General features: G+C 40.9%; 1 protein-coding gene across 1 annotated transcript in view; it reads right to left on the bottom strand.

Annotated features, from left to right (window-relative positions):
• Positions 1-12,682, bottom strand: part of tfa (transferrin-a) — a 38,967-nt gene extending 26,285 nt beyond the window's left edge. Inside the window, exons 1-3 of the mRNA XM_048604299.1 lie at positions 12,577-12,682; positions 5,864-6,024; positions 1,813-1,915 (exon numbers count right to left, since the gene is read on the bottom strand). Coding sequence (XP_048460256.1) covers positions 1,813-1,915; positions 5,864-6,024; positions 12,577-12,616 — 304 coding nt within the window. The 5' untranslated portion in view covers positions 12,617-12,682. The remainder of the gene's footprint in view (positions 1-1,812; positions 1,916-5,863; positions 6,025-12,576) is intronic.
• Positions 12,683-27,187: the final 14,505 nt, after the last annotated feature.

The raw sequence follows: 27,187 nt of genomic DNA, 5'->3' as shown, positions 1-27,187 counted from the left end.
ATTGAGATCACTCCAAGTAATGTTTGACCATGTTCTAGTTATTTGTTCAAAGTTGTTAAAGATTCTTAGGCACACAGAGCTACAATTTTGAAGGTTATTCTGAAAAAACAAAGGTCTCTGCGGAAACAGTGATTATGGTTACTGTTCTTTTTCTCTGGTTGCAGCCCTTTTATGGTGGTGTAACTAATTTGCCTTCTTTTCACTTTTTCACAGGATATGGAGATCACTGGATAGGCTGGCATTTGTTTCCAATCATTAATTATCCTGAGAGTGTGGTGGTTAGCCACCTTCTTGAACCATTGTAAATTATGCACTGTCATGGAGATCCAGGATTTTGACCCAATAACGGTGGGCAACATATTTCTAAGTCAGGATTGTGAGTGGCTTGGAGAGGGGCTTGCAAGTGGTAGTGTCCACATGAACCTGCTTCCTTTATTCTTCCAAGTGGCAGAGGTTTTCGAACGTGCTTTCAAAGGAGCCTTGGTGAGCTACTGCAAGTTGTAAATAGCTCACACTGTGTGTTGCTGCTGATAGTCGGAGTTAGTGGTTAAGGTGGTAGATAGGGTGCTAATCAAGTGCATTATTCTGGTACGTGAAGTATGATACTGTGAATGCATAATTTAGACACTGAGAACAAATGGCTTCCAGTCTTTGGGAATGAGTAAGGGTCACACTATAAAAACTAGAATCATAAAATAGTGAGGAAAGAGGCTACTCAGCCCATCAAGTCTGCACTAACCCTCCGAAGAGCATCCTGCCCAGACCCAGGCCCTCACCCTATCTCCATAGCCCCACATTTACCATGGCTAATCCATCTAGCCTGCACGTCCCTGGACATATGGCATGGTTAATCCACCTAACCTGCACGTCTTTGGATTGTAAGAGGAAACCAGAGCACCCAGCAGCAAACTCCACACAGACAGTCGCCCAAGGCTGCAATCTAACTCATGTTTCTAGTGCTGTGAGGCAGCTTTGCTAACGACTGAGCCACCATGCCACCCAAGTTTAAATAATTGCCTGGAACATGAAAGGTTTTAATTCACACATTGGCATGTGTCAGTATCTTAAGCCTACTTGGTTGGCATCAAAGTAACTTGCAAATCATTTGCTCTGCTACCTTCTTTGCAATCCCATCGCCTAATGTTCTTATTGAACGGTCTTGATTTATCATATTCTGTGGATGCAGACATCCACTTAGTTTACAAAGATTGTTTCTGAGAGATTCTCAAAGCAATTGAGTTGCTAAACTGCAGCCAGCTCTTTCTGATATACTGCTTGAAATTCTGAGAATGAGATAGGCAGGAACCCATGCACTGTCTTCAGTTGAAGAAATCTATGTTAGGGCACATTTCAAGGCTGGGGCAGAGCTAAGGCAGGTCAGACATTTGAAAGAAATATGAATTTTTGAGGGAGCTTTAATTCAAGCCCACCAATCTAGAATATTATGTTGTTTTCAATAAAGAGAAAGATTAATTCTCAGGCAAGGAACTATGCACTTCATTTCAGAGCCTGAGTCTATGTGAAATATTTTTAACAAAATCATTTGTACATGCTATTATTATGTGACACATCAAATGATGGGTAGATCATTCATTGAAAATGTTACTTTTAATGAGAATATTTCTTAGTGGTAAAGATGGGGAAAAAGTAATTTACATCAAAATGTCACAATTTCTTGTCTAAACAGTCAGAGATTATAGATGTGTGGAACAGATCCATGTGGCTGGCTCACAATAGTAATGAGTATTGAGCAACTGACCTATAATAATAAAATACTAGCTGTCCCTTTCCTTTTGAAGAGCAAGCAATTACCTGTGACATTCTCAGCTGCAATTGGTTTCAGGCGTGGTTCAGGCAAGAGACCTCCCTTGTATATATCTCCAGCATCCACAGTTATAGCATCTGCTTCTCGATTCTGAGAATGAGAAACATGTACATCATTAATAGAAATTCCCCTTACTTTCAACCAATGCAATTAACAGGGACATTGCTTGCTTTTCCATCTAATTGTGTCGCCTCTTTTGTGAATCCTTCAATGAAATTTACTAATCTAGGTTTGAAGGAGACAATAAATATGCATCCTCCAATTTGACACGTGAATCTGAGAATTCAGTCAGACAGTAAAAATATTCAACCTTTGAAGACATATAAGCACTGTGCACAAGAAGGCCAGACTCAGAACTGAAGTTTATGCATATCAGAAACAGTAGGAATTGCAACCCTAGTCCTGGGACATTGAAAGACTGTTGCCTATGCTGACATGACTCTTCTATAGTCAATAATCGGCAAGGGAACCTCAACATCCGTTCTCTGGATATTCTCTGGATCATTTCCAATTGACAAGTCAAAACACATCCTGCCTCTCACAATGACCTGTAGACCGCAATCAATAAAGATAGGTGACAGTGCTTCCTCCATGATAATCCTCAACACTGGTGACCCCTAAGGCTGTGTACTCAGCCTATACTATACTTCTTGTACAAATTTGTGGCCAAATTCAATTCTAATTCCACCTTACAAATTTGCTGATCTCACCACCGTTGTGGGTCAGATCTCAAACAAAGATGAGACAGAGTACAGGAAAGAGCTGCACAGCTTAGTGGCTTTGTAGTGACAATATAACAATCTCTCCCTCAATGTGAGCAAAACAAAGGAGCTGGTTATTGACTTCAGGAAGCAGAGTGGAGGACGCGCCTCTGTCTGTATCAATGGCGGTAGAGTGGAGGTGGTTGAGAGCTTTAAATTCCTATGAGTAAATATCACAAGCAATCTATCCTGGTCCATCCACATCGACACTACAATCAAGCAAGCACATCAAAGCCTCTACTTCCTCAGATGGCTAAGGAAATTCAGCATGTCCACAATGACTTGCACCAATTTTTATAGGTGCACCGGATGCTTCACAGCTTGTTATGGCAACTGCTCCTGCCAAGACCGCAAGAAATTACAGAGAACTGTGCGCACAGCCCAGTCCATCAGGCAAAGCAGCCTTCCTTCCAATGACTCAGTCTATACTTCTCGCTGCCTCGGGGAAGCAGCTAACATAATGAAAGACCCCTCCCACCCCAGTTGTACTCTCTTCCACTCTCTTACATCAGGCAGAAGATACAAAAGTTTGAAAATACATCTCAACAGATTCAAGGACAGCTTCTTCCCTGCTGTTATCAGACTTCTGAATAAACCTCTCATACATCAGAGTTGACCTTTCTCTGCAAATTCTCTAGCTGTAACACATTATTCTTAATTCTGTTCTATTACATTGACGTATTTTTTAAGGTATGATTTGTCTGGCTAGGACGCAAAACAATACTTTTCACTATATCTCGGTACATGACAATAATTATTCAAATCAAAATGGTGTTCTTCCTTTTTCTGACCCTAGCAGTTCACCAGCATACCCCTTGTGTCAGCATAGTCTTTTTCAGATTTAAATTTTCCGAGACAGCTTTGAGAAGCCACTAGCTGCAACAATGATTGGGACTTTCTACGTTGTAGTTAAAATGTGGGAGCAGGCTAATGTGAGGGTGAGGGAGTCCCATCCCACCACTGAGATAGCCAACAAGATCAAGCAGGAATCAAGCGCTTATGCATCGGTCGCCAATCAATCAACCACTTACCCAACGCAGCAAGCAGGTATCCCCATTTTCCCAGTCAAGAAGCTGGTCATTTCTGTTGTCTACTGGGAAGGCAGGAAATTGAGCTGGTGACAGGTTGAAGCCCTTAAGTGGTCAATGATAGGCCACTTCTGGGCCTTAAATGGCGGTGGGTTAGGAAGATCAACCACCCAGAACTCAATTGCTAAGGTGTCCAGAAAGTTGGGGTGGTATCTCTCCAGTGACAGCCCCACATCTGTCTTGCCCTTTCTAGGGAAGGCATAATTCCACCCAATGATGTTTTAACCTGTCAGATATCCCTGTAAGATACAGCCAGATATTTGCCTGCACTTTGAAGATTGTGTGCAGTCCTCACCCTAATGAAGATAATGCTTCCCATAGAGGGAGAGCAGTGAAGGTCCACCAGACTGATCCATATTTTCATTTGCATTTTTTAAGTTGCTTCATGCTGCAGAGAGTATTCTCAGAGGACAAAGTGCTGTCCCACTTCTGGTTTTGTTTTTTTAAACTTGACATTCAAAACATTGACACCCGCTTTCATCTCTTTGCTATTCTTTAGGACCTGCTGAGTTATTTTTTAATGACCTCAGAGATTCTCTCAGGAGCACAACTATTCATTGTTAACTCAGTAATATTATTTGTTCATTGAATGTGAGGATTGCTGAAAAAGATCACACTTAGTGCCATCCCTATATGCCCCATAGAAGGTGGTCATAGGCTGCCTTGTTAAACTGTTGAAGTGTGTATAGTGTAGAATGCACTCAAAGTGCAATTAGGGAGGGATTTTCAGGTTATGGTTCAGTGTCAGTGAAGGAATCACAATGTCACTCCAAGGCAGGATGGGGTGCAACTTGGAGAGGAACTAACAACTGATGACGTTCTCATGCACCTACTGTAATAATAAAACCACATGGAGCACCAGACATCAGCACAGGCACTGGATTCATCAAAGGCACACTCAGACCAGTCAACCCTGCAGAGTCCTCCTCACGAATGGCAATGGCAACAGGAATTTGTAGCAAATTTGTGACACATAATCCAAAGGAAAGGTAAGTAACAGCCTGATATAGTCAAACTCATCAAATCACATCCCACAGTCAAGATCAGGCACCTTCATTGTTGTTATGTTCTAGATATTCAGCAAGACAGACCCCCATTGGAGAAGCTAGTATATTGATTCATTTCAGGAGGTAAAACTGTGTCAATTCTCAACATTGGCTCCAGGATCAAACAAATTCTTTGGGCTTCAGGGCAAGAAATCCTCCCGCTGATTACCACCTACCACCCTCCCTCAGCTGATCAGTCAGTACTCTTCCAGTTTGAAAATGACTTGAAAGAGGCATTGAGTATATAGCAATGGTACAAAACATGTTCAGCCTGGTGGGACTTCAATGTCTACAATCAAGAGTGTTTAGGCAGCACCATGATAGACCAAGCATGCAAGTCCTGAAGATCATTTTTGCTAGACTGATGCTGCAGGAGTTGAAAGAAGTAACAAGAGGGGAGAAACCTACTTGACCTCTTCTTTATCAATCTACCTGTTATAGGTGCATCTATCCATGACGGTGTTAATTTGAGTAACTAAAACATTGTCCCTGTGAGGATTATGAAAACCATTCAATTGCTCCCGGGGATAGGGGGTTTGTCAAATGATGAGAGGCTCAGGATAAGGGGCCAGTTCAAAATGTCAAACAGCTTGAAATCTTTGAAATTCTCTCCCCTGGGCTTGTGGATGCTTCATAGTGGAATATATTTCAGACTGAGACAGAAAGATTGTTGGTCTTTCAGGGGTATGGGGAATGGATAAGAAAGTGGAGATAAAGACCATGTTCAGCATGATTGTACTGAATGGCAGAGAAAGCTTGAGAGGACATGTCCTCCACTCCTGATCCTTTTTCTTGTGTTCTTGTGTGAATAATGCATGTAGTTTTATGTTACCATTTAAAGCCTGTTTTACAGCTGCTGCTGCTGCATCAATTGGATTTACTTGCTCTAATAAAATGCTGTAAAGGTCTGGGTCAGCAACAAAGCTTTGTTTACATCAGTAACCCTGTCAAATGGATAGAGTTCCATAGTAAAATTCCAGACAATACATTTGATGAATATAATTCTGCAATTTGTTTCCGGGTTTATAAAGTTTTTATTTACTTATATTCACCTAATTAATTCTTCATATCAGCCTGAGAATCCTGTAATAAAGTAATTAGATTGCAATCTTATGTGCAGGGCTGAATAAAATTAAATCTTACCTTGATAGCATTCAAACAGGCTTCAGGATTATCCTTCTGCACACACTGGAAGTTGCTGAAGCCTTTGGTTGTCATTTGGGTTTTCAAATCCTGGCATTTCCTTGTCTCTTGTGGAGAAACTGTACACCACTTGATCTTTGGCTCAGCAGCGAATGAAAGAGCTTGATAATCAAAAAGAAAGTCAGACAGCAGTTGTACAATGTGGAGGAAAAGCACAGCAATTAGGAAAGAGAAGAGAAGGCACATTAATTGTAGAGAGGAGTGAGATATAGATACTGAATTGAAACTTAATGGTGCAAAAGAGAGCAAGATATGACTGACTTTAGAGCAATGGAAGATAACACAGCTATATCACTGCAAGGAGGAAGAATGGCAATTATGTGGGTACGAGAGAATGTAGCCGGGGTCCTCTACAGGCTGAAAAAGAGTAAATAAAGATGGTATACAAAAGAGAACAAAGTGAGTTTAAAGGTCCAACAGTACAATGATTATAAATGAGAGAATGAATAGTGATTGCAAAGGGGATGGAGCTCAATGATTGTAGAGATCACAGTGGTTATAAAGGGTAAAGCACAGCGATTGTAAAGAGTAAAGCCCAGTCATTGCAAAGAAGAGAGTACAGTGATTCTAAGTAAATTAATAACAAATATTAAGAAAATGGTGGATGAAATAAGTAAATATTTTGCTTGTCTTCACAAGAGACTGCACAAAATACATTCTGGTAATCACTATAAATTATAAGTTGGAAGGTAGAGAGGAACCTGGTGAAAATATAATCAATAGGGAAGTAGTATTGAACAAATTGATGGAGTTACAGGCTGACAGGACCCTAGGTATTAAAAGTAGTCGCAAATGAGGCAGTAGATGTATTGGCATTAATTTCCCAACATTCACTAGATTCTAAAGAGGTTCCATCAGACTGGAAATAGCAACTATAACTCGTCTATTGAAGAAAGGAGGCAAACACAATGTTATAGGCCTATTAGCTTGATGTCTATCATGAGGAAGTGTTAGAATTGATTATTAAAGGGTTATAACTGGGCACTTGGAAAACCTCAAGGCAATCAGGAAGAGTCAACATGATTTTCTGAAAGGGTAATGATGTTTAGCCATTGTACTGCATTTCTTTGCAAGAGTAACATGTACATTAGAGAAAGGGGAGCTTATAGATTTACTGCACTTGGATTTTGAGAAGGTATTTGACAAAGTGTCACGCAAAAGTTTTTTGCACAAAGTAGGAGCTCATCACATAAGGGAATAACATAGCATTGTGATCCTGGGTGAGAATGGAAGAAATTGCCCCTCCCTCTTTAGTTAACAAGCCCTTTCACCTTGGATGGTCACAAGCAGGCTAACCTAAGACAAGGAATCCCTTCCCTTGTGGATATCCTTCCCAGTTCCAATGTATCTTTGTTCTAATAGGAGTCAATTTAACGAGATTTTTTTGGGTTAGAGAAAGAGTGAATTAGTTAATATTAGTTAGTAAAACACAAGGAAGAATAAGAAAATGTAACACACATACACAGAATCGAAATGAGAAGTGAAGAAACAGATAACAGTGCAAAAAAAATACATTAATCAGTCTTTGGCATGTCTGTGAAAAGTCAGTGGTGAAACATTACAAACATGGATATAAGTTTGGCTGGTTACTCGAAAATAGAGCTTATACATACATTCCCCTCCCCCATTTCTGAAGAAGGGTCCAGACCCGAAACGTCAGCTTTCCTGCTCCTCTGATGCTGCTTGGCCTGCTGTGTTCATCCAGCTCTACACCTTGTTATCTCTTATACATACATGGGTCTTTTTCTGATTGGCAGGATGTGACAAGGAGCTCCCTCAGGGATCTGTGCTGAGGTGTCAATTTTTTCCAAATTATGAATAATTTTCATTTTACATCATGGTAGTAGGAAGGTATGTTGTGTAGTTAAGGGATTCATTGAGAAGTCTAGAGCAGCTGGATGTCTCTAAGATGTTAGAACTCTGAAGCATGTTCCAGAGGTAAGTGTTGGATTCAGGGCTCTCAAAAGAAGCTGTGCACCATTAATGGTACAAACAGTGAGGATTGGAAACATGTGAGCAGTCATTGTTTTGTGAAACTGAGCAAGATGAGAGCTCAGGAAATAGCTAGGGGCAGTGCTAGGTTAGGGAAGCTCATAGTTTGCAAGAAACTGGAACTATGCTTATGTCTAAGTGATAGAGCAGTTTCCAAGAATCCAGAACAGTGCAGACTTAGAAAAGTGGACAACAAGAATGCAATGAATCTTTGAGGTAGTATATGAAAGGAATAAAGAAGGGTCTGTATCTCTCGCTCTCTTGCTGATTGGTGGAAGCGAGTCACAAGTGAGAAGAGCCACTAAAAGGAAAGAGACCAACTCCTTTCAACTAACTTGCAGAACAAAAAACTCAGGTTAACTGTTGAACTGCTAAGGTCAACATTATCAGAACCAGTTCAATGGCTGCAATGTTTCACCATCGACTTCTCACGGACAAGCCAAAGACTGATTTATATATCCTTTACTAATTTTTTTTTGTGTTTCTTCACTTCTTATTTCTATTCTGCGTATGTGTGTTACTTCTTACTCTTTCTTGCATGTTACTAAAAAGTTCACTCTTTCTTTATGAAAGCCCGATTGTGTTGACTCCTTTTAAAACATAAATACATTCGAACTGAGAAAGGTACCTACAAGGGAAGGGATCCCTTGTGTTAAGTTAATCAGCCTATGACTCTGAGGCAAAGGGGGCATTGACTAAAGTGGGGGAACCAAATCCAATTTTCCTCATCTGGGAACATAATAATTTGGGAGTGACCCATTTAGAATCACACAAACCGAGGACCCCTGTCCAAGGATTGATATAAAATTGTTTTTCCTCACACCTCCCTACAAGCCTACCACCACCACTAGTGTGAATTTAGAAAATGTCTTGGCGTTACAAAAAGACAAATCATTATTGCGAAAGCTCATAAAACCCTGACAATGTAATGTTCAGCCAGACATTTGAAGTGTTAACTATCCACTTTCAGAAAGCCTGGCTTAATAAGAAAACTGCATTCAAAATATTCTGTTAAAGAAATTGTAACATTAAGTAAGTGACAATAATTGCATAGGGTTTGATCCTTAACTTTTAATGCAGATTTTTTTTTGAACATGTATAGGCTCAAAAAATATAAAGCAGAGAGTAGAAGTAAAGAGCAGTTACCTAGATTGAAGGAAGGTTAAGAAAATGTGTTCCACAGGAATCAATTCTGGGCTTATTGCTCATCCATTACAGAATCTACAGTCTAAAAATTTGTAGATGTTGCTCAACTGGGGTTTATAGTAAATACTGGGAATGGATGCAATATAAGATCCAGAAGTTTTAAAACTATAAATATAGGAGCTGAATTAGGCCATTTGGCCCATCAAATCTGGTCTACCATTTGATCATGGCTGTTATGTTTCTGAACCCGTTTCTCCTGCTTTCTCCCTGTAACCCTGATCCCATTACTAATCAATACTATCTATCTCTGTCTTAAATACACTGAATGACTTGGCCTCCACAACCTCCTGTGGCAATGAGGTCCATGGATAAGCCAACCTCTGGCAAAAGAAATTCCTCCTTATCTCAATTCTAACAGGTGGTCCCTTCACTTTGAAACCATGCCTTCAGGTCCTAGTGTCTCTTACTAGTGGAGACATCTTCTTCACATCCACTCTATCCAGGCCTCTCAGTATTTTGTAAGTTTCAATCAGATGCCCCTTATCCCTTTAAACTCCAACAAGCACTGACCCAGAGTCCTCAACCTCTCCTCATATGACAAAACATTCATCCCTGGGATCATTCTGCTTAACCTCCTCTGGACCCCCTCCAACACTAGCACATCCTTCCTTAGATATGGGATCCAAAACTGCTCACGATATTCCAAATATGGTCTGTCCACAGCCTCATGCACCCTCAGTAGTACATCTTTGCTTTTGTATCCTAGCCCTCTTGAAATGAATGCTAACATTGCAATTGCTTTCCTAATTAACCTACATGTTAACCTTAAGAAAATCCTGAACTACAACTCCTAAGTCCCTTTGTACATAAGACATCCAAAGTCTTTCTCCCTTTAGAAAATAATCTATGCCTCTATTCTTCCTACCAAAATGTGCAACCTCATACTTTTCCACATTGTATTCCATCTGCCACTTCCTTGCCCACTCTTCTAGTCTGTTCAAGTCTGTCTGCAGCATCCCTCATTCTCAACACTACCTGTCCCTCCACCTCTCCATGTGTCATCTGCAAACTTAGCAACAATGCCCTCAGTTCCTTTGTCCACATTGTTAATGTAAAACGTGAATATTTCTGGTCCCAACACCGACTCCTGCAGAACTTGACTAGTTACTAGCTGCCAACATGAAAAAGATTCCTTTATCCCTACTCTCTGTCTTCTGCCAGTCAGCCAATCCTCTATTCCTGCCCGTATTTATCCCCTAACACCACAGTGTCTAATCTTATTTAGCAGCAACCAGTGAGGAAACTTGTCAAAGGCTTCTGGAAAAATCCAAATAGATCACATCCACTAGCTCTCCTTTGTCTAACTTGCTCATTAGCTTCTCTAAGAATTCTATCAGATTTTTCAGGTACGACATCTCCATGATGAAGCCATGCTGATTCGGCCCTACTTCACTCTGCATTTTCAAGTACTCCACAATCTTATCCTTAATAATGGACTCCAAAATCTTACCAACAACCAAGGTCAAGCTAACTGGTCTATAATTTCCTGTCTTCTGCCTCACTCCATTCTTAAACAGGGGTGTAACATCAGCCATTTTCCAGTGCTTTGTGACCTCCCTGACACCAGTGTTTCCTGAAAGATCACTACAACGCCTCTACAATCTCCTTAGCTATTTCCTTCAGAACATTGATCAGAAGTCTGGTCCAGGTGATTTATCCACTTTCTGGCTTTTCAGCTTCTACAGCACCTTCTCCTTAGTGATGACCACTACACTCTCCTCTGTCCCTGACTCTCTTGAAGTTCTGGTGCCTTCCACTGTGAAAACTGATGCAAAGTACCTATTCAGTTCCTCTGCCATTTCTTTGTTCCCCATTACTTCTCCTCCAGTCTCATTTTCTTGTGGTCTAACATCCACTCTTACCTTTTAGATATCTAAAAAAAACTATTGCAATCTACATTCAGGCCAAAAAAAAGTTACAGGCATGAACTTTGAATACTTTTCTTCTGATTCTACCAATAAAACACATTTCCTGCCACTATATTCAAGATTTGTCCATCTATTTAGCAATTGAAAAAATGGATGTGACACTGTCAATCCTTAAAAAATTATCTCTCCTTTACTTTCTCCATCTCATTTTTTAAATCTACGGGCTGGATTTACAAATTGATTCCCAGACATAAAACTGACCATATGTATTTAGCTTTCATGCTAGAAATTCCCCAATTTTTTTTTTTTTAATTTCAGAGAAATGAGAGCTGGGTAACTTCTATGATGTGCAGTTAATCTTGAAACATTACTATTACCACAGGACAGTGATGTGAAAACTTCACCCTATGAGTCTCAGGCTTGTGTGTCTGCACTTTGGAACCTATGATTATGCAATCATGTAATGGGGAGAAGGGTAGGAGCTGCTGAGTGCAGAAGTGGAAAATGTATGGCCTTTGTTTTTAACTCTAAGATGCATGGCTTTCACACACCATAGAGATTTACCCATGACTCCGGCTGGCTTTCTGGCTTCAGTGCCTGAAGCACTCTGCCAAAATGAGGGCCATATTCAGCTTGGAAATCCCAACAATACTGCCTGCCATAAATTACTGCCATTATAAATTATGGAGTGTCTCTTTAGGACATATTTCCCAAGTATTGCCATAGGTATTGAGTATAAAAGAATCTGGTCTTTACTACCATCAGAAAGTAGTGGACATCTTGCAAGTCAATCCTTGGAGCCAGAATCAGGAGGTTAAAAATTGCAAAAAATATGTCATATGGATGCATTGGCATATACCACACTTTCACAACCAGCTCATGACACAAGGTTAAAGAGAAGCAAGGAGCTAGAAGTTAGAAAGGCATGCCCCTGGTAAATTTGGCATGTCCGTGTCTATGTCAACAGTGTTATGCAGGAAAGTCTAAGCCTCCATTTGTTTCTTTTCCCTGCATCTCTGTCTGCCTCTAAGTCTGCATTTCTGTCTGTACCTGCATGCCTCAGTAAGTACATTCTTTCTATAAATATTTTATACAGATCAAGGCACAGATATCTTGTTCAGTTGCATTTTACTAAGTGTGAAAATATATTGGCACTAAATAAACAACTACAAGTGATCTTGAACACTTTCGTTCTCTATTATGGTTGCTTACAGTCTAATTATATTGTACATAATTTCAGTCTGAATCTACAAAGCCTATTTCCTAAATACATTTACTGGAAGTCACTGTCAAGATAGTTATAAGTAAAGAATTAAGACTTTTTATACCTTTTCTGCTGCTGATTTTAACAGGAATGATTTAACATTCATTTTTAAACTTAACCTCTCAGTTGCGATTAATCTTTTCATAACTGATGGTACTTTAAAAATCCCCAGAGAATTTACCATGGATCTTTTTTCTATGACAAGAACCTGCCCCAGATTGATTCTGAACAAAATTTGAAAAAGATGTATTTGAAAATAAATGATACTTGCAAGGAAATCTGACTTCCGATAAATTCTTAGACGAGTTATGTTTAATACTCACAAATAATTCCCAAGAGTAAAGCAGCCTGCAGAGAAGTCATTGTGCCAAACTGTGGATTGAAGAACAGAGGAGTGGGACTTCTGTCACAAACCAGCGAAGGCTTGTGATAGGATTTCTGTGTTCTCTGTCTCCTTTATAATGTCCAGAAATGACTACGTGAGCAGAATGATAGATAAGACTGACATGGTTTTTTTTGGGCTCTATTTCACAAGAGGGCTTACCAAACCTCGGCCCACTTCTGATATATTCAAGTAAAACTTTGTTAACCTAACATGATTGCAGAAAAAGAAGGGGGCTGGCAAGCATTTATTTGTCTATTCTTTAGATCAGTGAAATCAGATGGTCCTTAAAAGTAAAACTGTTCAAATAAATTGTTTTCCATTTTTCACATTTTCTGTATTTCAAACTTGGCTGATTTTACCTTTATCTGAACTTGTTGCTTGTTCTTAAAGGCTTTTCTTTGTTTAACTTATTCAATTGCTCATTTTAGTTACGTTTACTAATTTCCGTCTGTCTTCAATCAGTGAAGTTCAAAGTTCACTTAATCATGGATTTAAAAATTATTTAAGTATGTTGCAATACGATTTCTCTCTCATTTTCCACATTTTCTTCCTTCCTTCATTTTGTCATTTCCATCGCTCTGTTTTTCTTTTCTGTGCTCTCACTTCTAGTGCTCACAGAAGAAAATTCATTAAGCGTTGTGTCCTTTCCTATATGAGACATGGGCTCCAACCACCTCCTCTAGAATTGAGAAGAAACACTCTTCTCTCTATTGCTGTCTTGGTCCAATTAAAGTCTGGAGCGATCTTGCTCCGGGTATTGACCCACAGCACAAAACTATTACCAAATTAATAATGTCACTCACCAGTGGATCAGCTGATGTTGGAAATGAAGAAAACACATTGGTGTTTTGTACATTGGTGTATTGAAGAGGCCTTTTCAGCTAGGATTAAGGAATCACACTGGCTTAAATGAGAGGGATTTTATCAAATTTGTGCCATATCTAATGAGAAAACCTGATTAGCACAGCATAAAAAGAGCTTTTGAAAAAGACTTGCATTTGGGCGGCACGGTGGCTCAGTGGTTAGCACTGCTGCCTCACAGTGCCAGGAAACCCCGGTTTAATTCCACCCTCGAGCGGCTGTCTGTGTGGAGTTTGCACATTCTCCCCGTGCTTGCATGGGTTTTTTCCGGGTGCTCCGGTTTCCTCCCACAGTCCAAAGATGTGCAAGCAAGGTGAATTAGCTATGCTAAATTATCGATAGTGTTGAGGGATGTGTAGATTAGGTGGGTTATAGGGGGACGGGTCCGAGGGTCAGTATGGACTTGTTGGGCTGAAGCGATCATTTACACACTGTAGGGATTCTGTGATCTATATAGGAGCCAATCACTGCAGTTGTTGGAGTCTGAACTGAAAACTACAAATGCCGGAGATTACAGCCGGTCAGACAGCATCATGGAGAGAGAGCAAGCTAACATTTCAAGTCTGGATGACTCTTCATCAAAGCTGAAGTAAAGTGTGGAGGGGACAGCATTTATGCTTTAGTTTTGGGGGGGGAAGGGTGTGGGGTTAGTGGGTATAGGGTGCTGGTTGAGAAAAGATGTTGATAGTTCAGATTAAGTGGTCAGAACGTGTGAATGGCAGAATAATGGTGTGTTTACCTGCCAGACTTGAAAGGACATTAACTGGGATGGGGGAAGGGGAGGACATGATAACAAACTAGAAGGAAGGGAAGAAATGGTTCACAGTTTAAAGGTGTTGCGTTCAATATTAAGTCCAGAAGGCTGTAGAGTGCTAGTCTGAAAATGAGACGTTGCTCTTCCAGTTTGCGCTATGATTCACTGGAACGCTAAAGCATGCCGAGGGCATGAGAGCAGGACGCTGTGTTAAAATGACCAGCTACGGGAAGGTTGGGGTCATGCTTGCACACAGACCAGAGGTGTTCTGCAAAGCGGTGACCCATTCTGCATTTGGTTTCCCCAATGAAGAGTAGTTCACACTGGTTACACAGAATACAAATACACAAGATTGGAGGAGGTACAGGTGAAATGCTGTTTCACCTGGAAAGACTGTTTAGGTCCTTGGATGGTGAGCAGGGAGGAGGTGAAGGGGCAGGTGTTACACCTTCTCCAGTTACATGGGATGATGCCGTGGAAAGGGGGGTGGTGTTGTCAGTTGTGGAATGGAGTAGTGTGTCCCGGAGGCTACAGTCCCTGCAAAGTGCAGGGGGAGTGAGGGGAAGATGTGTCTGGTGGTAGCATTCTACTGGAGTAGTCTGAAATGGTGAAGAATGATCATTTGAATGCGGAGGCTGATGGGATGAAAAGTGATGACAAGGGCGACCCAATCGTGCAGGTATGAGTGATGGGAAGGGGCAAAGGTGGAACCACAGGTGACAGGGCAGATGCAGTTGAGGGCCTTGTCAACTGCAGTGGGTGGGAAGAAGGAAGCCACGTCAGCAGCGCTGTTTTGGAAGGTGGCATCATCTGAACAAATGTGTCATAGGCAAAGGAACTGGGAGAATGGAATGGAGTCCTTGCAGGATGTGGGGTGTGACAAGCTGTAGTGAAGGTAGCTATGGGAGTCAGTGGCTTTGACTTGGATGGCAGTGGACGAAATTCCCTGAAATAGAGACAGATAGGTCAAGGAAAGGAAGGGAAGTGTCAAAAATGGATGATGTGAAAGTTATGGAGGGGTGGAATTGGAGGCAACATGAATGAAGTTTTCAAGCACCTGGTGGGAGCATGAAGCGGTGCCAAAGCAGTTGTACTATGAAAAGAATTGTGGGAGGGGGCCAGAGTAGGACTGGAACAAGAATCATTCCACATACCCCATTAAGGGGCATACATAACTGGGACCCATGCGGGTGCACAAAGCCACTCATTTGACTTGGCAGATGTGAGATGAGGGAGAATTTGTTCAGTGAGAGAACAAGTTCAGCGAGGCGGAGGAGAGTGGTGGTGGATGAGGATTTTTCAGGCCTGTGATTGAGGAAGAAGCCGAGAGCTCTCAGATTATCCTGGTGGGGAATGGAGGTATAGTTGAACAGGAGGCAGTTAGGGCCAGGGAACTGGAAATTGTCAATATGGTGGGGGGTATCAGGGAATTGCGGATGTAGGTGGGTGGGGTCTGGACAAGAGGAGAGAGGATGGAGTCAAGGTAGGAGGAAATGAGCTCAGTGAGACAGGAACAGGCTGATACAATGGGCCTACCGGGACAGTCTGGTTTGTGGATTTTGGGAAGGAGGTAGAAATGGGCTGTCTGGGGTTGGGAGACTTCTAGGTTGGAGGCAGGGGTGGTGGGGGAGATCTCTGGACGTAATGGGGTCAGTGACAGTCCTGATAACAATGGTTTGATGTTCGTTTGTGGGGTCATAGTCCGGGGTTGGTAGTTTTCAGTGCATTTATATAGTGTTTTGCATGATCACCACACACCTCAAAGTGTTTTACAACCAATGAAATACTTTGAGGTGTAAAGGAAAAGTTGCCATAGTCCCACAGGTCTACTCTCTCATTACAGAGAGATAACTGGTGGTGAGTTTAACCTAACGGTCACCACTTCTCAGGTGAAGGACAAGGTTGAGAAGGCAGGGCCTTCACATTGACCTCACCCCAAACAGGAATTGATCTTACTCTAAATAAAAACCGAAAGAACTGTGGATGTTGGAAATCAGAAACAAAAACAGAAATTTCTGGAAAATCTCAGCAGATCTGGCAACATCTGTGCAGAGAAAATAGAGTTCACGTTTCAGGTCCAGTGACCCTTCTTTAGGGCTCACTCCTCATGGTGAACCAGCTGTCCAGCCAAATGTGCTAACCAGTCCCCTTTATTGAAGTGTAGTCTCAGTTGTAATAAAGGAAACTTGGCATCTAGTCTGCAAACAATTAATTCCCATAAATAATAATGTGACAGTGACAAGACAATCTTTTCTATTATACTGTTTGGGATAAATTATTACCCAGGCTGTCTGCATGGATTTCCTCCAGGTGCTTCAGTTTCCTCCAACCGTCCAAAGATGTGCAGGTTAGATGGGTTATTCATGGGAAAGGCAGGATTACAGGGATAGGGTGGAGGGGGTGGGTCCGGGGGGGATGCTTTTCGGAGGTTCAGTGTGGACTCAATGGCACATTTCTACATTACTCCTGTAATCAGTGCACTGAGCAGTGAAGGTGAAAGTGCTGGGCACCTTCTTCACTTAACTGCCTGTGTGTGACTCCACTTTCGAGGAACTGGGAACCTGCATCTCGGGGGCTCTTTGTTCAGCAGCACTCCCCAGGACCCTACCGTTAAGTGTGTAGGCCTTGTCCTGATTTGCCTTGCTGGGATGCAGCACCTCGATTTGTCTAGGTTGGACTCCATTTGCCAATCCTTGGCTCATCTGATCAAAGTCCCGTTATACTTCTTCACTGTCCCTTACACATTTTGGTGCCATCTGCAAACTTACTAACCATTCCTCCAACAGTCACATCCAAATCATTTATATAAATGGCAAAAAGCTGTTGACCCAGCACTGATCCTTGCGGCATACCATTGGTCACAGGCCTCCAGTTCAAAAAGCTACCCTCCACCACCATCCTCTAACTCCTACCTGCAAGCCAATTTTGTATCTGAGAGGCTAGCTCTCCCTGGATTCTATGTGATCTAACTTTACTAACCAGTCTACCATGAGGAACCCTGTTGAACACCTCGCCAAAGTACATACAGAAACATTCACCGCTCTGTCTTCATCAATCTTCTTTGTCAATTCTTCAAAAATCGAGTTAGTGAGACATGATTTCCCACGCACAAAACCATGTTGACTAGCCCTAAGAAGTCTTTGCCTTTCCAAATACATGTAAATCCTGTCCCTCAAAATCCCATCCAACAACCTACTCTCCTTTGACATCAGGCTCACCGGTCTATAGTTCTCTAGCCTTTTCTCACCACTTTTCTTAAAAAATGGCACCATATTAGCCCCCCTCCAGTCTTCCAGCACTTCACCCATGGTTACCAATGATACAAATATCCCAGCAAGGGGCCCACTAATCACTTCCCTAGCTTCCCTCAAAGTTCTGGGATATAGCTGATCGGGTCCTGGGGATTTATCCACCTTTATGTGTTTTAAGATGTCCAGCACCTTCTCCTCTGTAATATTGACACTTTCAAGATATCACTACTTCTTTCTCTAAGTACTCTAACTTCCATATCCTTCTCCACAGTAAATACAGGCATAGGAAAGATTTAAGGGGTTGTGGGCCAAATGCAGGCAAATAGAACTAGTTTAGTTTGGGAAACTTGGTCGGATGGACAAGTTGCACCAGAGGGTTTGTTTCCATGCTGTATGATTCTATGATAGCTTCCCTGTTATGCTTCAGAACAGGGACATGAAATATTCACATCCACCTGTGAGGAGAGATAATGTCTCAGATTAATATTTTATCCAAATGACAGCTCCTCCAATAATGCAGCACTTCTTAGGGGATTGGAGTATCAGCAGTGTTGTACGTGCTCAATTCCTGGAATGGGACTTTAACCCAGAAACTCCTGACACAGAGAGTAGTACCACATTGAGATCATGCTGATACATAACTTACATCAGACATTGCTACAACTATTTTAGGAGCGATCAGCAAAGCAACATATCCGAGTGCTTGAGGGGGAATCTTTGGTCTGTAACTAACTAGTGATATGCCCAACATACAAATACTTAATGTGGCAATGTAAATTGAGCACAGACAATATCCAACATTACCTAATCTGTGAGTGCTTGATATTGACACAGTTTCAAAGTTGAAAATTTCCTATTATTCACATGAAAAGAAAGGAAACAAATAAAACATATTCACAAGAATGAAGAATCAAATGGTTAATGTGTGGTTGGAGCAAGTCCTCCAAAGAGATTACAAAAGCCAGAAAGAGAAATCCAGAAACCTTTATCACAGATTTTCACAACTTCCCAGCTGCTGCAAGGTCAATATAGTCTCACTGAAATATTGTAAAATTAGAAAGGCATAAAACTTCTACGTACCAGTGAGAATTTACGAATCAACATTAACTCCATGATTTGCATTCATTGAGTTGGACTTTATCTGGCCTGGGTTTCAAAATCAGTATTTTGGGTTTTTAATTCCTATTGCTTGTGGAATGAAAATCAAAGAAGCTTATATCTTCTCTTCTTTTCAAGTTTCACAATAATCACGGGATTGTGGAGTTTGCATGTGTCATAACCGTTAGTTATTTTACAGGCAAGGACTAACATTAACCTGCCCTAAATTCTTCTGATAAAAGAGTGGTGAAACCGAGGCAGACAGGATAAATTCCCGCTCTATCTGAATTAATCATTGGATAAGATATGCAGCTATTAGAAAAAAGTCCACAACCTATGACTGAATAGAATATTACAGGAGGACTGAGTACATGCAGTTTTATCTAAAGTTTGTCTATTTCACTACGGTACATGGTTCCAATGTTGCACAAAACACTACCAATCAATATGGCACTGGTTAGGTAAAGAGTAAAGTCTCCTTTACACTATCTCATCAAGTATTTTCAAGTCACAGATAGCATGGTTTTGATAGAGAGTTAGCAAATTGTGATCATCAAAGTTCCATAAACACACTATGATCTGACTATGCAGAATTTAATTAGCACCTAGATACCAAGGAGCATATGCAGTGGCAATGATATCCCATAAATATATCAATGCAATGGGTAATAACTAACAAATACCTAAAAATGAAAAAAAAAATTGTGTAAGAAAAAGTGTTTTACAAAATATGACTTCTGTTTTAATTTTACAAAACGGCCTTTATGTTGCACGTGCTTATGTGCATGCGCAGTGGGAAATAATTGGCAGTATGTGCAATTGTCAGATTATTGGTGTCAGCAAATATATGGTTCAAAATGTATTCCAAATAATTTTCAATATCAATCTTCTTCCACAAATAATGGAGATAATTTTAGTTTATCGATGATGAGTATTCTGTTTGCACTCAAAAGTCACAGAAAGCGTTGCCTGTTACTATACAGTTAATGTTGCTTTTGGAACTTTCCTTCAGCAAATTGCTGTCAAACAGCTCTGACTACAAGTAACTGATGGATCTCCCCCATCTTCTCTGCCAGGTGCATTTCTGTTTACCATGAGGAATATCTTTGTAGAATTGTGCCTGCCCAATGCAGCCTAAAATTGTAGAACACACCATATAACAAACTACATTATATGCAATACTGTCTCTGGACAGTATTTCAGCTAACTGCCAGACCTGTCCAGCATCTGAATCATTTCTTCAAGGCTTCAGTGGTCTGCTCAAGGAGGGTTCTTATTGACGTTAGTGGCATCCACGTAAGGATCACCTATGAACATATCAAATTTGTCTTTCCAACATTTTAAAAGAGGATTGCTGCAGCCAATAAAATGTGTGTGGATGTAAAAATCAATAGCGGTCTGGAGGCACAAACCCTGAAATGTCAAGCCTGATCAGTTGTCAAGGAAGCTGCAAAAGAATAGATTTAAAAGGGAAGAAATGTATTACAAACTGAACCGTAATCCCCAATGAGTATCTCAGATTGTGAACACAATGTTTAGAAAAGACAACAGCCTGGCTGACAGACATATTTGTATTTCCCTTTTCAAGAAGGGGCTGGGGTTAAAAGCAAATTCCAACCCTGATCTGAGCATGTTAGTGGCCTAATGTGCTAGTGTGTGAATTAGTGTGCTATGAAGACCACAGCTTTGGGAACAGGTCAAAGAAGATGTGTAAGAGACAGCATCAACATGGTGCCAGTAGTGCCACATTGGAAATAAATTCACGTTGATTGCATGTGATGGAGATGCCTGGCATCTAACTTCCTGTGTGACAGTCCTCTGCAATGGCAACATTACAATGCTAACTCATACTCATAGGAGCATGAAGCATTGAGTACGTGGCAGTGACTGCAGTTCCTCCTAGCAATTGGAAGTGACAGCGGCAGTGGCAACAAGAACGCAGCTCCTTCTAGCATTTGGGGCTCACAGTGGCAGTAAAACTCCTCCAGCAATTACAGCCAGCAGCAACAGCAAGAATGTGGCTCCTCCTGGCGATCAATGCGAGACCCACAAGCTGATCGCAACTCCAGGCTATAGCTAGGCCCGGGTGCCTGCATTAGTGGATCCAAACATCTTCATGGAGATTGGACTTAGACTTTAAGATCTGGACATTTTTCTTACCATTTGGCTTTCTTTCATTTCTTCTTTTTTTAAATTCTGGTTTAGTAACCAAGATGGCACCAGAGAATGGGAGATAGCAAGGACTGCAGATGCTGGAAGTCAGAGTCAATAGAATGTGGAGCTGGAGGAGCACAGCAGGTCAGACAGCATCCAAGGAGCAGGAAAATTGACATTTCGGGTCAGGACCACGGTGAATGGTGACTTCGCATACACTTTTCACTGCACTCATGTATTCCTATCCTCGAGTGTGTGACAATAAAATCGAACTCTAATTCTAGGAGTTGGTACATAATCTGGCAGAGTGCAGCAGGTCTTTCACTCCCTTGTGGCGTTGCAACCAGGTTCTCTTGAGATGCTCATTGGTGCTGACCTCTGCAGCCACCTCTGTCCAGGCTGTTTTTATCAGTCAGGTTGGCCTTTTTTGCTATCCATAGGGAAAAGCACTCTCCTTCTCTCATGGACAACCTTCAGAAGAACCTCTATGGAAGCATCGCTAAAGTATGAAGCTGTTTTTTGCCTGATCTCGGATTTCTTCAGGGATGGGTGAGGGCGATGAGAAAAAGTTGAGTGATGCTCCTGCATTGCAGAGAGTGACATGCTGTCCAAGTGTCTTTTAATATGACGCCCAGAAGTTGGAGTCCAGAATATCCTGGCACAAGGTGGGGGTAGATCATCCTGCTATATACTTAGACACTTCATCCGACAGATGCATATAAAAGGAGCTAAGAAGAATGTACTTGATCAGAAAAACCTGACCTGCTCACACTACCAGTCCTTCCGCTCTTTGGATTTCCCATCCCACTTAGCCTCTGAAGAGAAAATTCTGGAATTACACAGGAGAATCAATAGTTTTACTCCTGATTACTATTGCCAATTTCTATGATGATAAAAAATAAGAGCAGGAGTTAACCATTCAATATGATCATAGCAGATTATCTGACCCCATACCCTGTTCTCACTTTTGTCCCATACTCTTTGATCTCTTTAGTCCTAAGAACGATATCTATCTTTTTCTTGAAAACATTCAATGTTTTGGCTTCAACAGATTTCTAAGTCAGTGAATTCCACAGACTCACCACTCTCTGGGTGAAGAAATTTCTCCTCATCTAAGTCCTAAACCCTATATCCTTAGACTTTAAAGCCTGATTTTGGACTAACCAGTCATCAGGAATATCCTTCCTGCATTCACCCTGTCTAATCCTGTTACAATTAAACAGTGCTCTACAAATTAATCCCAAGATTATCTGAGATAACAAGGTGTAGAGCTGGATGAACACAGCAGGCCAAGCAGCATCAGAGGAGCAGGAAAGCTGACATTTCGGGTCGAGAAGGGACCCAAAACGTCAGCTTTCCTGCTCCTCCGATGCTGCCTGGCCTGCTGTGTTCATCCAGCTCTACATCTTGTTATCTCAAGATTATCTGCCCAGGGTTTACACTGTAAAAGGTGCCTCTTAGCTACAACTTTGTGCCCAATCCCTTATGTGCTTGCCAATAACTACCAGGAGATGCAGCTTGGTTAGCCTCTTAGTTATGTGAATAAGTGGATCAGATGAAACACATGAGGATATCAAAGCAAGGAGAAAATATTAAAACATGCTCTTTGTGACCTGTGTGATAGGTGTAACCTGTCACTTTTAATGCTATATATAATGTTTTTGGCTCATTACTGAAAAACGTACACCTTGGATTTGTCTGCAGTCTGCCTAGCATCTTATCACCATAATTAGATAATAGTGCACTGAACAATCATATGTTGAATGCTTTAGTCAGTCTGTGATTATCAACCTACTCCTACTTAATACTGATCTTTTATCGAACAGCTTCGGACTTGCCACAGCAGTGTTGGTTTCTGTTTTAAGAAAGATCCTTGAACATTCAGTTTTGAAATGTTTTCATGTTCTGAAATGACAGCAGAAGAGAAAAGATCTGTCATATTAGATCAGTATCTCCAAACTCAAACCAATTTTTGAAAGCATGTGATACGGGGTATTTCTTGTGCTGTATTGATATAACTTCAAAGTCATCACTGTGTGAAGTTAGCTACAATTCCGCAAGACATAGCATCCTTGTGTTTTTCACTGCACTTGATACATCAGTTCAAAGCTGTTGATGCGTAGGTCACATAGTCTGAAGCAGCGGATAGGCCTGAGTTCACAACAATGATGATCATGATGCTATATTGTGGGCTTTGTGTGTCAACAAAGCGTAAGTTTTGTATAAAGCAATGGTTTTCATAGAAGTTCCTCATTTAATGTGTCAAGTGAGGTCCCAAAATAAATGTGCACCATAGTACATTCACAGAGATGGATCCATTTCTGTGGTATCACATAAGCCCGCCAACACAAAAAAAGCTGTCACTGGGTTGTCAGAATAGAGGAAAGACCACATATTGCAACAGGGAACATGTGAATCTTAACTCAGTTACAGAAATGGCTGGGGTATCATGGAATTATGCAAGAAGACAGACTTGTATTTATATAGCATCTTGTATACTTCAGCACTTTCCAAAGCATTATAAAACCAATAAAGTGTTTTTGACTTCCTTGACCTTTATAATGTAGGAAAGATAGTGACCAATTTGCTCATAGAAAGGTCCCACTGTAAAATAATAACCAGATAATCTGTTTTAGAGATACTGGGGATCAGTATTGGCCAGGTCACTGAGGAGCATTCCTCTGCTCTTCCTCCAAAAATTTTATAAAATATTTTATGTCCAACTCAGAGGGTGAGCTTACCATTTCATTTGAAACATGGCACCTCCAAATAGGCAGCATTCTCAGTAATTCACTAACATACTAGTCTAGTTTGAGCCCAAATCTCTGGAAGGAGATTTGAGCCTATTTCCTATTCAATAGCGTGAATGCTACCACTGAAAAATGACTACAATAAAGTGGGAAACTACTTTATGTTAATGTAATATTAATATGGAATCAAGACACAAAATTAAATAGGACGGAGCCGTACAAACATATGAATAACGAGCAGCAGTAGGCCAGTTAGTCCCTCAAGCTTGTTCCATCATTGAATAAGATCATGCCTGATCTGATTGTAATTTCAAATCCACATTCATACCGACTGCACATGGCCTTTCAACCCCTTGCTTAACAAGTGTCTATCTACACTTCCTTAAAAATTTTCGAGGAATCTTGATTCAAGTCCTTTATTTGTCATTGTAGATCAGTATAGGTGGAATAAAGGACTGCATAGGATAAATGTGATTATTGCCAGGATTATCAGCATTCAATGTCTGAGCTGCCTGGGCTTGTACTCCTGCTGTGCACTGCGAGTGCGGAAGCACTTTCAGGTTATGAAAATGACCAATTTGCATAAAAAAGTAATGTGCATGTAGTCAGCAGCACCCTTCACTATTTAGATGTCTGCAACCTGTGCAAGACCTCATTTGTTCTTCCTGCATGGCTCTAGCAAGATGAAACGTGATAAAGCTGTTTCTCTGTGCACAAAAAGGCTCAATGATTTCTGTACTACAAACAGCAAATAACTGCTTATATTTCAAGCAGTAGACTGGGAAGAGCCAGAAGTATAAAGGTTAAGAACTGCTGTCACCCTGACAATCATGGGTAATGTTGAGGTTGGTTGGCTCACCGAGCTGGTTTCTTGTTTCGCAGATGTTTCATTACCATGCTGGGTAACATCCTCAGTGCAGCCTCTGATGAAGTATCTGTATGTTCTCCTGCCTGGTTTTTAAACTCTGGGGTCCATTGAGATAGATTGCCTCACTTCCGGTTTTCCTTCGTAGTGGAATGTATATGGGGTCGAGTTCAATATGTTTATTAATAGCATGCTTCGTGGAGTGCCAGGTTTCTAGGAATTCTCGTGCCTGTCTCTGCCTAGCTTGTCCCAGGATTTCGGTGTCCCAGTGGAAATGGTGGTTCTCCTTGTCCATGTGGATTGAGATGAGTGAGTACTGTTCGTGTCTTTTTGTAGCCAGTTGGTGTTCATGTACTCTTGTTGTTGGGTAATGATATTCTTATCCTACCTTTCTTGACAAACTTGTCCCAACTTCCTTATCTTAATTGTAACCAGGGTTTGCAATAGTTCCTCTTCTAACTCCTCCAAATTGTGAAGTCTCAAGCCATTCAATCCCCACTGCAAAGTCTGTTCCCATGTTACAGGTTCTATCTTTCTTCCTCGCACAAGTTTGAGATTAAACCAGTCTGTTTAAACTCTGCTGTCGTATTTGATCCCAAGTTGAGCTTGCAACCACATATTTGCATCCTCACTAAGACTGGCAATTTCTACGTTCATATTATTGCTGATACTGCACAACTTTGTCTATCTCAGTTCAGTTGCTGCTGAAATCCTCTTACATGCATCTATTACCTCTAGACTTTCAATGCACTGCTGACTGGACTTCCAAACTCTACCCTCCCTAAACTTGAGCACCCAAACTTAGATATCTATTATATAATGTTCCATTCACATATCATCCTTGTGCTCGCTCAGTTCATTAGCTCTTGTTTCTAAAATTCTCACTTGTGTTCCCAAGTGACTTCATGGATATGTCGCTTGCTACGTCTATAATCTCCATTGGTGCGACAACCCTTAGAAGTATCAGCACTCATCTAATTTTAGCCTCTTGAAAATCACCGATTTTAAGCCTTCAAAGGCCTGGACCTTAAATTTTAGGATTTGCTCCCTATACATATCTATTTTACTTTGCTTCTTAGACACTCCTTAAAAACTACGACTTTGGCCTAGATTTTGGTTACCTTATGCAATATCTCCTTATGTGGCTCAACACCATATTTTGTTTTATAATGCTTCTATGAAGCAACATGAGACACTTTAGTATGCTAAAGGTGCTACATAAGTTTTCATAGTCCCTGTTGCAGCAGTTAGCAAACTTCAGTCACGACCCTTTTCTGAAGCCAAAATGACTCAAGCACTAGTCCTCACTAATGCAAAGAGCATTGCTCCATAAGACACTCAGCAGAAATGCACCCCTTTAGACAGCCATCATCCTCCCCTTTCTAGCATCTTACCTTCTTCTATGTAGTTATCTTTCATTCGTGCTCAATTCCCAGAGGGAGTACTAAAGGCCAACTATCCTTGGAAGTAACTTGTTTCAGCACAATCTTCTAAATTAACTAAAAGGTATTTCAGCACCAGTCTGACCACTGTGTGTAGAAGATTATTTAAATTTAAGACGAGTATAGTAAATCTCCAAAAACCACAAACAATTACACCAACTGTCAAAAGAAATAACAACTAATCTACAAAGCAGTTCCTGATTCCTTCAATTAGTGCTGGTGTGTTTGCTCTTCACACAGAGTAATTCTGGAGTCTGAAGTTGGAAAATGGCAATGGTGGCATCAAATGATCATTGCACACTGACTGACGTTTATTAACTGATTATTAACTGCCTGCTCTCCATGCTGATGGCACCTATTGGATGCATTAGCACAAATTTCTTACCACAGTAACAGCAGGTGCACTTTCCTCAAAATGTGCGCATGTACCAAAGAGTCCATTTTCAAATATTGGGAGACCATCTAGTACCTACAAGTATCTATATTACTGGCCTGGACAGGGAATTTGTAATTATGGCTCTTGTTGATTTCCCTATATTTTCTTTTGAAGAGTCCACATAAGCCAAGCTCCTTAATCACAACAAGAATTTATGATAAGAGATAACAAGGTGTAGAGCTGGATGAACACAGCAGGCCAAGCAGCATCAGAGGAGCAGGACATTTCGGGCCTAGACCCTTCTTCAGAAAATTTATGATGATGGGGGAAATCTTCTTCAGTGACACTGAATTCGAAAGTTAACACCTAATCAACAAACTAACCAAGCACCTTCTGCCTTTGGAGAGACACATTAGCTGTCATTATCAGAGTTTTCGCCAAACAACAATACCTTTTAACTTTGGACTCCCAATTCCTACTTTTTGGAAATTATCATTTAGGCTCTGGTTTGTCAGGATAAAATCAGCTCTCCCCTGCTATCACCAGCAAACGAAACTCAAGAAGAGCTTGGCTCAAAGTTAGGCCTATAAGATGGTATCAGCAAATTTGTAAATCATACTCCTTCCAATGTGATTCCCTGGAGTTACATAGAACTGATGATTTTCCAAATCATCTCTGCCACAACTAAACATTACCTCATTATGAAACATGAGAAGTGAGAACTTAAATCAAGTATACAACTAACCCACTGGAGAAATGTCACCGAAAACACAATTAGTTGCAGGTAACCAAAATGATCTTTTCGTACCTCAGTGGCAATGACCCTCTGTCCAATTACAGAATATTTGCTGTTTGATAACAAAGCTATTGACAAACTAGCTGGACTATTTGACTAATAATAAAAAAATGGCAAAGTGCATAGTAATGTAAATTACAGAACAATCCTTGGCAGAGATTTAAAGAGGGCAGGGCACAAGTATTTCAGAGCACTACGGCAT

This window comes from Rhincodon typus, chromosome 13 (assembly GCF_021869965.1).
Source record: "Rhincodon typus isolate 14 chromosome 13, sRhiTyp1.1, whole genome shotgun sequence".
NCBI lineage: Eukaryota > Metazoa > Chordata > Chondrichthyes > Orectolobiformes > Rhincodontidae > Rhincodon > Rhincodon typus.
Note: the sequence above shows the minus strand (reverse complement) of the source record. Positions and strands in the feature narration are given on the sequence as shown.